General features: G+C 32.8%; 1 protein-coding gene across 1 annotated transcript in view; it reads left to right on the top strand.

Moving 5' to 3' along the window:
- The window catches only part of LOC106473715 (retinol dehydrogenase 11-like), a gene marked incomplete at its 3' end in the record, with an annotated part of 44,652 nt that overhangs the window by 15,822 nt on the left and 17,353 nt on the right, over positions 1-11,477 (top strand). Inside the window, exon 3 of the mRNA XM_022402113.1 lies at positions 10,433-10,624. Within this exon, the coding sequence (XP_022257821.1) occupies positions 10,433-10,624 (192 nt within the window). The remainder of the gene's footprint in view (positions 1-10,432; positions 10,625-11,477) is intronic.

Raw genomic sequence — 11,477 nt, 5'->3', positions numbered from 1 at the left:
TCTTCATTACCCATTTAAGCCGTCTCCAGCCATTATCTATCGGAAATATATTTTCAGTATAGGAAAATTATAATTTTATGGGGTTGTTCTCCCACTTTTTCTTTTAAAAATGGGGTGCTGGTTAGCCCTGAAGTAGAGCTCTGAAATTTGGTGCTGGTGAATTATTTTAGAAATTGTGCAATACCACAAAATATTTCCCACGCATTAAGTTGTGGGTGCATTATATAAGAGTAACAGTCAATCCCTTAGCATGGATGGTAGGGTGCTTCCAACAGACAGACTTCTGTGGTTAGTAGTTAAAAATTAGGGATGGCAGCAGATAGCTTTAGTAGCTTTGCCATAAATAAAAAATACTAATTTTAAAACTGGGAATTAAGATATAAAATAAAAATATCTTCAGTATCTTGTTAAATTTGATAGAAAATACACCATCAGTATATATACACTGTTTGTTTTTTTTTAGGTTTCAGGTTAGGTTTTCTCAATTTCCAAGGGCCTTTATTTTCACCAGAGTAGTAAGGACTCCCAACTCTATTTGTGCACATTTTCCGATTTTGATTATATACCAAATTTTGCATTATTCCTGTTTGTGTCTTTGTCCTGTGTAGATGTTTTAGAAGATTATTTTTCACTCTCAATAGCCATTGGCAGTCTTGCTGTGAATCTGAAGCCAACTAGTTGATAAAATACATAACCACTATTTGTAAGTAAAGATATGTATTATTTGTTTATTTGTTTTTCTTTGCTTTCCTTGTATAAAACTATTTTCTGTATAAAATTTCCAGAATCTTCATTTTATGGATGCTTATAACTTTTTTGCAGATATCAGTGAACTTGAATACCTCACAGCTTCCTAAGTACCTTAAGTATCCAGTTGAGGACTATTCTAATAACCTAAACTTAACACAGTTATACAAATTAGGTGAATTCCACAAGGAATTTACTGCTGTGTTTTGTGGACCAGATAACCAATTGGGTCAGACAGTATTTACTCATCTCCAGATCTCATGCATCTGATAAAACAGCTGCCACAAATTTAAAATAGAAACCACGAAAGTGTATATTAATGTACAAGGAAGTGGAGTTGCCAGGGATGAAGTGTGCACTGATCCTGATATAATTGCAGTGATGAAGGACTCTTCCCAGCCTGAGACTATACAAGAAGTCCATAATGCTTTAACTTTTGCATTGTGTTATTAACAGCTTATGGTCAATTTTTTCATTATAGCTAGCAGTGTTTGTATTGATGACATGCACTTTGTGTGTAAACAGGAATGTGAAAACATATTTCCCTTTTTGAGATGTACTTTGATCAAAGTACCAAAAATGTTTTACCCTCACCAAAATTATCCATTCATCATTCTGGATATTGGTACCAAAGACAATGAAATTCTAGTGGTTTTGTCATAGGTATAGATTTGTCTAGAGTGTGTAATCACATTCCTGAGTCATATGTTAACTCTTTCAGCCTGGGCTCGGTCCCTGGGACCAACCTCATAACCATTTTATGCTTGTTTATAGTTTTCATGCTATAACTTTTAAATTAGTAAGCGAATGTTAACGAAATTTGGCATATTATCAGTAATCATTACAATGCTTTTATATGCAAAATATCTAAATTTTTTCTTAAGTCTTAAGGTTTGAAAAGCAATGTTTCTTTCACACCTTTTTTTTCACATCTTGCCTATCTATCTATTTTGCAAAGTAATTTTCATTTTAAGATTAAAAATACTTTTATGTATCAGAAAATTTTGAAATTGCACATGCGAAATCTTTATAATATCTGGATAGTTATCAAACATTTCTTAAGAAAAAACTATTTTATCTGTTACTTTCAGTAATTAATCTCGGGTTCGGTAGATTTGACCAATCTCGCAAACACCATAAAAAAATTAGGAAATAAACATAAATTATGCCTCTTTCATTCTAGAATGAAAACAAATTATAACACGAAAACATATATGTTTAGACGAAATAGCTTAACTCTCATAACATTATACATTTATATACATATTTATTATTTTTATTATATTGACCTTTCACCCATGCCTGGCTAACAATACAGAAGTTACAATGATGCGGCTCACGTACACTCATGTTACCATATCAAATAACATAAAGGTGAGATTTAGTCTGTACAAAGTAACTTGTCTTGGCTGTGTTTTAGTTGACTAGTATTATGTAAAATACAGTAACATTTCAATTATTATACATTATATATGCATATAGATTATTGCTATTTTGAAATAAGTTCTTAAAGTTATTTTTCATAGAACATAGAACAGTAAATAAAGAAGTAAAGCAAACAATTATCTCTTCTAGTTATGACCTTTGTACTCGGTTGCTGCTTGACGTAGGTTGCTAAGCCTTTAAAAATTTTGCATGTGGATGATATGAAACAAAATATTTTTTTTAGGTTTTATATATACATTTGAATAACTAAAAAATCATAAATTACTACATTAATACCATAGAATTCAACTCTGATTTATCAAGCGTAGTAACTAATGTGTATTTTACTCTTAAAAAATATGAAATTTTGAGCAGACTAAAGACAGAACCTACCTCATTGAAATCTTGGTTCAAAATAAAGAAATGGTGCTAGCCGCATTAGAAAAGCTGAGAAAGCCACTAGGGGATCATTCTGAGCTTCCGATTGGTTATTCATGTCATATATATAGAAGTAGTTGTATATAAGGGAGCATTTCCAAAAATGGAAAGATGTGGGCAGGGTGCCATTGTGTTTGATTTATTACGTGAGCAATATCTTAGCAAACAGTAAAGATAATTTCTTCTTAATCTATATTCTAGCTTGTCAATATCTGTAATTTGAGTTTTTAATTCATAATTCTAATTCTATATTTATCTGTGTTTTTATAATAGTTACATTTAAATTAGTGTAGTTCAATAAAATTTTGAATGCAAGTCAACAAACGAGATGACATGGCCTTTCATCTGTGACCCATCTTGAAAGGGTTAATGACTTTTGAACACCAATACTGTACAACAAAGAAGGAACTTTCAACAATCTTAATATTCATAATATGCATTACTTCTATATTTATGGACCATACATCACATAAATGATTGATGAACATTAAAAGTCCATAAGGTATGATTGTGCATTGGAAAATGATGGTGCAGGAGTACAAGTTTGTTTTACAGCACTGTAAAGTACAGCAGCATGTAAATTATGTAAACAAATTATCTTGCCAACTGGTGAAATTGCCTGTTCACTAAAAATTCAGTTCCTCGGCACTTTGCAACAGTACTAGTCACTGCAGCAGCAGTGACAAGAAGCCATTCAAGCAATGACAAATCTGCTTTTGAATGTACACAACAGATGAATAGTCAAGAACTTCGGGAAGAGTACTTGCAGTTGAATGATCTAGGTGTAGCTTGAGTGGTGTGTTTTACCATTATTATTAAACCACTGAGTCATGGTGGTAGCCAACCTGTGATACAGCTAATGAACCCAAAATATCTAATTCAGGAGGTGCTTTAGACATTGCATAATACTAGGACTGGATAGCTCTAAGGAGTGTTATGCATCATTGCAAATATGCAGAAGTGTTTCATTTTTATCACATGGGGCATTATGACACATTAGGGAAAACTCTGGTAGAGTTATACTTTCTTCCCTTGAGAGAGAGAGACTTTAGATTTAAGTGGTCCTCTTTACAAAACTAAGTAATACATATTTGTTGGTCATTAGTGATTACTATAGTGTTAGACATACACGACTGTTTCAGTTTATGTTTAATGCGAGTTTTATTATTTAAATGATTTATATAGTGCGTATGATATTTTAGTGATATGATATGTTATATAGTTCATTTGTTATACATTAGTGACTGTTTACAATAGTGAGATTATTGCATCATGTTGCTAGAACTTTCTGAGTTTCTCATTGGTTTAATTGAGTATTATTGTATCAGTATATTTAGTATTGAGTGGAATGTTCTAGACTTCAAAAGGTATAAATATGCATGGAAAATCATTATTTAGTTCTAGTTCTAAACTGCGTGATCATGAGTTTAGTGATAATGATTGTATAGTGGTGATTTTTAAAGTGACTTTATCACAGACTATTGTAATAACAGAGTAGAGAATAATAATTTGTCTTTTCAATTGTGTTCGAAAGTAACTGAAACAGTGTGTGTAGACTTTGATGAAAAAGAGACAGTTAGTTAAAGCTCTGGATATAACTGTGGTGACCAGTGTAATGTTAATTTGTATATATTCATTTGATTTGTTCTTAATATATTATTTTAAAACAAGTGGACTGTGTTGCTGTTTGTTTATGGTTGAAATTTATTGTCAACAAGTCACAGGCACCTACTGTAAAGAATCTGGCCTTACAAAACCTAACATAAGGCAATTAGGCAAAAGCATTAGTGTAGTCCATCACAAATGTGTTGGATAACATAACTGGAAGCCATTTGAGAGATCCAACCTAAAATAGTTCATTGTTTGCAGAGTTGTGCTGTTTGATTTACTTAAAACAGACACCTCATTATAACATCTTCATTTGGTTGAATGGATGATGCAAACTGTAAAGTTTATGCTTGATAAGTTTGTTGGGATGAGCACATACTGTGTGTTATGATGGCACACTGCACAACTCAGCAACAACTAATAGGTTGCTTTCAAAATCTTCTGGTTGTTCTCATAAGAAATACAGCTCCCATTAGATTTGACCACTCTATGACTTTTTTGCTCAGTGCAGATGTACTGTGTTGCTCATAATAATAATACATGAAATGAGTGACAGTGTTCTGCAATATATGATATGCATGAATAAGCGTGTCAGTAAATGGGTAAATGCTGTCATGTGTCAAAAAAGATACTGTAATAAAAAGTAATGGAAGGTAAAATCAAGCCAAGTGACAAGGTTTGGTTGTGGTATGTGCTGGTATCATGTAAAATCAAGCCAAGTGACAAGGTTTGGTTGTGGTATGTGCTAGTATCATGTAAAATCAAGCCAAGTGACAAGGTTTGGTTGTGGTATGTGCTGGTATCATGTAAAAGCAAGTTGGTTCTTGCCAGATTACCCTTTTCTTTCTGTTAACAACTCAGTAGAGGAATTACAAAATATAGTGGTCTCATGATGTGCATTAATACATTGTGAACATGATGACAAGTTTAAACTGTATCTTACTGAAGAGCTCTTGAGAACTAGTTACTCTAGAAGTCAAAGGTGGATAAGCAATTTGACTAATAATAGAAGTATTGGATCATATGGTCTCAACTCAGCTGAAGACATGCCATTAGAGGAGAAGTCCTTTTTCTTTAGCAGCATGTTGACATCAATCTTCTGATCACTGTGACTTTAATTAACTGAGATAAAGGATTATCAGTTGATTGAAAAAAATATGAGTGAAATGAAAGCTGTTCCTTGCCTACAGAGTTTTCTTGTGAAAAGATGTCTGCAGGACATTGTATATGCAGGACGCTGCATAATAATCATTCAGTTACTGTAATGTACAGTTGATAAATCATCAGCTGAAAAAGCATTTGTGACCCTTGCTTTCTAAGGTGTTGAGAGATATTTGTTCTCAACATATTGGTCTAATGTTTTCTTATTATCTTAATGTACCTACAGTGTTCTTGAAGAACTTTACAAATTCTTAACTTGGTTTTTGTATATTTAGGCCTTGAAAAGTCTTAAATATGTTGCTAAAAGTCTTATAAAATCTTAATTACAGGCCAAAACAAAATGCCCATGCTCTTCATAGATATACGTTTACAAGAATAACAACATGTGTCATGTTAGTAGATGGGGAACATATCATTGTAAAACACATTTGTATTAATTATAAATCCATTACAATTTGAAATAATTTATACAAGGTATTTGAGTGATTCTTCTTTATTAATATTTTCATTATTTTTTTGGTAAGTTTGTTGTGAAAATATATTTTCTAAGGATTGGTTTTAAAAGGTCTTAAATTTGGTTAGTTGACAGCTGCAAGTAACATGACCTAACCAACTTTTAGTGACAGTTCTGCAGAATAGACTGTGTGATACTTAATGCAGTTAGAACAGATATGGTTGTCGAATAAGATTTTAGAGAAACAGATGGTTGGTTTTAACCATTGATGATGACTGGAGACTCAAAAAAGTCAATATTCTGAAAAAGTTTTGTAATCCTTGTTTTAAGGATGTTTTAACATAGTTTAAGTTTTGTGATGCACATCATTGGATTTTTGCCATTATAAGTTTCCTAAGCAAACTGGAGATTTTACATAAAGTCAACTTGATCTTGTGCTCTATCACCATCCAAGAAAATGTCTGTAAGTCTGAAAGATACTTACCAGGCTTCTGAAAGTGTTAGAAGGGATTTGTGCTCTTACACGGTATAAATCAGTGCAAAATTGTATCATTTACATAGCAATGCTAGCAGGAAAGCAAAGTAGTTCAGCTTATTGCTGCGTAAAGATACCAAAAGTATTTTTCTGTCATCCTGCATTTGCTTACTGTATTAGATCACATTGATATATATGTATTTTGTAGTTGACAAATTAAATTTTAATCTCAATGCTTAGTTTCATCCTTGACAACTTATTTTTGTGATGTGATTTGAGTTTGAGTGATCAAAATGTTTAAAAAGAATTGAAAGCTACAGTTTGCATTTAGCATGAATGCAGATGGCATAGCTAATGGTGTTATTGGTCACTATGGTTATGAGGCTACTCATTGAACAATGGCATCATGTACTATGAGCAGGCACTGGTTATATGTGATGATAGGATAGAGGTGCATGTGTTGGTGTTGTTACGTCTCTGGTCGTTTGTTAATTTTCCGTAGAAATTCTTTCTGAGAAACTTCAGCGATACAAGTCCTTTCTTAATTAAAACTAGTTTATTCTTTCTCAATACAACTTTGCAATACACTTAATTTCCACAGTCCCTTTAACTTAAACACACACTATAATTCACAACTGTTCACGCACTTTACTTACGGTCACTACCGCGCTTGACTCAATTGTCCGTCTCTGTCTGTCTGCAATTATCTATGCCGGTCTTATATATACAAAATAGAGGGCGTCTGGCAAACACTCGAGCCTTCAGGAACCTTTTAGATACTCATTACGTGTTACCAGCATCACGTGACTTCCGCTGTCATAACATTATATATGGACCTTGTAGTAATTATAGACCAGTTTGTGTTTGTTTAATTAGATACATAAATGTGATGTATGCATAAGATCACAGTTTTTAAGATAAATAATGATTTTGGCTTGGACATTGAGATATGTTTTGCTAAAGGCCACAGTAATTACCTTAGACTGCACTGAGAGAAAAATACAGTTGAATATGATTAGTTCAAATCTTAATATTCTAAGTCTGTGATTTTCACTGAGAGAAACACATAGTTGCTGAATAACCTACCCTACATGGAATGGAAAACATGGGAACCCATTGTTTTCATTGTCTGTTTGTTTTCCAAGTAGTTTTGATTTAGAAATATGTTTGATTAGTGCAATTTTTGGATCTTGCAAATAATATGTTTTATTTAGAAACACTATTCACCTCTCCACAAAACTTATAGCTGTTATCTCATGCTAGTGCAAGATAAATTTTCAAGCATCTGCTAGCCTAGCGTATTGCATTAGTCTATGATGCAGTCAGCATTAGACTGTAGCCTTCTACCAATAGGAGAGCGACACATCCTCCATGTGCAGTAGACCCTATGAGCATGTCATGTATTAACAAAGGCTCATTTTTTTCTCAACACTGCTTGGTTTCAAATGTGTTTTTTGTATTGCAATTATGGAGTTTGTTCACTTCTTATTTTCAAACTTTAGTTCCATTTCAAAGAGTAGTCTTTCATTTCTTTATATTGTGGATTTTTCAGAGTGAAAGAAAAAACTTTTAAACATTTCATATAGTACTTGTGATTAGAATTGCTATCTTTTCTTATACTAATTTGTTTTCCTCTCTTAATCAGATTACAAGATCTTGGGACATATTATCCTGAATCTGAAATGTAGTTTTGTGATAATGCTGTTCTCCATCATTACTAACTCAGTGTTTGTGTTTTGATAGTTAATCTCAAATTTTGTCATAATGACAACGACCAAAATCTACATACCAGACTTCCTTTAAAAGAAAAGTTTCATGGATTGGCTCAACTATTAATTCATGTATCCACATTCTTGGAACCTTCCAAGTTCCTGACATTCCCCAACAGGAGTTGTCTTTTGCTGCTTCAATGGCTTCTGGAAGAAATCTGATGGTCAGTGATTTTACCACTATTGTGCATCAGGTGGTTGGTTCTATTCTAATCTCAGATTTAATATTTCTGACCTTCTGCTTCAATTGCTTCAGCTGAGCTTGCTCCCTATTTTGACAGTTTTAATCTGCTGTTACCACCATCTGCTTTTGTATATTGTTCTTCCCTTATATTTCTATATAAGAGGTTCTGTCCATTTTGTAGACTCTGATTTCTCTTAAATCCCTTGTTCCTCTCAGACAAGCCCATATGCATCATTTTAAGTGAATTCTGGCCAGTCATTGGAGTGTGTTCAGAGATCCACTGTCTCCTCTTGTGTGTCTTTCTCCACTTTTCACTTCTCACTATCATTTTATTTTCCTTTTTACTTGCAGGAGATGTTACTCTGACATTTTGCTGTGTACATCTCTCATGTTGCTTTTATTCACAGACTGCTTTGTCCTCTCAAAAATTTGGGTTTTGTGGAAGAGTTATTGAATGTTTGATGATGGAACGTAATACATGACTTGTGTTGCCTCATGAGGAAAACTTTAATTTCCCAAAATCTACATTGATTAGTGGATAATTGACATTTTAAAGCATATCTGCTCCTGCTTCGTGCCACTGTTGAGATGGGTTTTTTGAAAAGGTTGCTTCAGCAGTATATGTATATATATATTTTTTCAGGCCATACGTATACCAGAGCAAAAAACACTCATAATCTCTAGCTGAGTGTATGCTATCAAATGTTTCCAAGACCACTATTCCAAAAGGATGCCATTAGCATACATGTCTTATAGAAGGGTTCCAAACTATCACAAGGTGTTGAGTGATGTCTATTATCCCCTGAAGGAAGTCCACAAGATACTTGATTCCAAAATGTCTTCCCAGCTCTACATTTCCCATTCAAGTCCAGCTGTGGGGCATATTACTATAACTTTAATAGTGAACCCTATACTGTTGTCAGTTAGGTGATAGGTGTTGCTACAATTCTTCTGGGCAGCATTGTTAAATTATGCCTGAACATTTGTGTCTCTGACTTGATTTTTTAGCCCATGTCTCACATAAGGTACTATTCAGGTTGTAATTTACCAACAATTTTTCCATTGCTAAGTAAATCTTATTCTTTTTTCTTCTTGATTCAGAGCTTATCGATTCTGCATAAACTTCCTGAAATTTCACATTGAAATCACCTTCTTACCTAATATCTTGAAACAAAATCAATATCTTCAAAGTTTGCTAGATAAACTTTATAACTTGAAATTCTTAAACACTTAGTTCAAACTAAAAACTAAACCAACAGATGTTTAGAAATGTCCCAACATCTTTACATCCCCTATCTTGGAAAACAGAGCCCATAATATAAAAAATGTACGTACGTACCTGATGATGCTTTCACTGGCAAAAACATGATCATTAATAAATGAAGTGTTTATGAAATGTACAATTGTTTTTGTTTTTTCCTCAATTCTGTAAAAAAAAAAGTAAGTTTGATATACATACACACACTACCCATAATATAAACTCATGGTCAAACTTACCTTTTGTAAAAAAAAGAAACAGACTAATAAAAACCTCATCATGAGTCACATGCCATGAGGTAAATTTACAGTACACTATATTGGCAAAATTTAAAGCCATTTTATTATTCATTTTCTTGAACGCAAGAGATTTTATCAAAACCAGACTGAATTTTTTAAATTTTAAACATTTCTGATTTGGAACTTATAGTCAAAACATTCTGCTGATTAATAAACATTTACAACACAAAAAAACAACACCTGACTTCTTTTGAATTTGTTTCCAACTTTCTCATTTAATTACTTTAGCTTTAATTAAATACATTTTATTGACCATATTATAGTAACTGAGATTGAACCTAATTGACATCATTTTGTTTTTTACCTTATTTTCAAGTGTTATGACTTAATTGTTGAAGATGGATTATATGCATCATGAAATGTTATTGTTTTTCTATTGTCTGCATCTTGATTTACTTCTCATTCCTTTGCAGAAGAGCATGTTATATCAATCAAGTATCTGTTTACTAGAGCAAAATAAATCTCCCTCTTTAATTTGTCTTTAGTTTCTACTTAAAGGAACTGATTGCAGTGAGTTTAAACCGCCTTAATTTGCCATATCATTTAATATTGAAATTGCAATAGGTTTCACTTTTGGGTTATTAAATTTGTTTTATTTTAAACCTTGTTTTTAGGAGCACATGTTGTTATTGCATGTAGAGACACTACAAAAGGTGATATGGCAGTACAAGAAATCAAGAGTATTGTTCCCAATGGAAGTGTTGTCACTCTTTCCCTTGATCTTTCTTCCTTACAGTCGGTTCATACCTTTGCCAAAAAGTTACTGAGATCTGAGCCACATATACACATCCTCATAAACAATGCAGGTAAACGAAGGATTTTATAGATATAATTACAAAGCATATTGCATTTGACTTGATATTCTTTATATACCTTCACTTTTTTTAGATTTAGAACCAACACTGTAGCTTACAAATAAAATTTGTAAAATCATAATTACTAGTGAATTAAACATCATAACTCTAGTTTCAAGCAATTCCTTTTTACAGCTGATTTTTATAAAAAATATGAATTTGTTTGACAGTTATTTCTTATATAGTAAAATCCTATGTAAAATGCTAATAATTTATTTATTAATACTGTATGTGTGTGTGTGTAAATCAAGAAACAGACAATGGTGTGTGTGTATATTGTTGCTTAAGGAAAGTCACATGACTAGTGTGACGCCACGTTTCTAGAACTATCCTGTACCTTGGCGAATGCTCTAGCATTTACTACATATAGGGTAGTCTGGTATATAAAAGAGGGTGACAACGTGACGGGATAATGTGTGTGTGTGTAGATATTGAGTAACTGAACTGCAGTCAGAAGTATTGTTGACGTTCGTTGATATAGCGTTTGTTGAAAATAAGTGTATCGTAAAGTTGTATTCGGAAAGAATAAACCAGTTTTATTAAGTAAGGACTTGTGTCGCTAAAGTTTTGTCGGAACGAAGTTACAGAAATCAATTAACAAACGGAGACGTAACAAATTGGTGTCAGAAGTGGAACCAAATATAGATATCAAGGCAGAACAGGAGAAAGACCAAGATTTGAAGCCAATGATTGATTTACTAAAAGCAAGCGTTTTGCATCCTGCTTGGGAGAAGTTGTCTAGTCTAAGCCCCGTGACAAAGCACTATTGGGCACAATGGGACCAGTTGAAGCTTGAAAATGGTAT

Source organism: Limulus polyphemus, unplaced genomic scaffold (genome assembly GCF_000517525.1).
Source record: "Limulus polyphemus unplaced genomic scaffold, Limulus_polyphemus-2.1.2 Scaffold6433, whole genome shotgun sequence".
Classification (NCBI taxonomy): domain Eukaryota; kingdom Metazoa; phylum Arthropoda; class Merostomata; order Xiphosura; family Limulidae; genus Limulus; species Limulus polyphemus.
The sequence above is the reverse complement of the archived record's forward strand: the minus strand, read 5'-3'. Positions and strand labels throughout refer to the sequence as shown.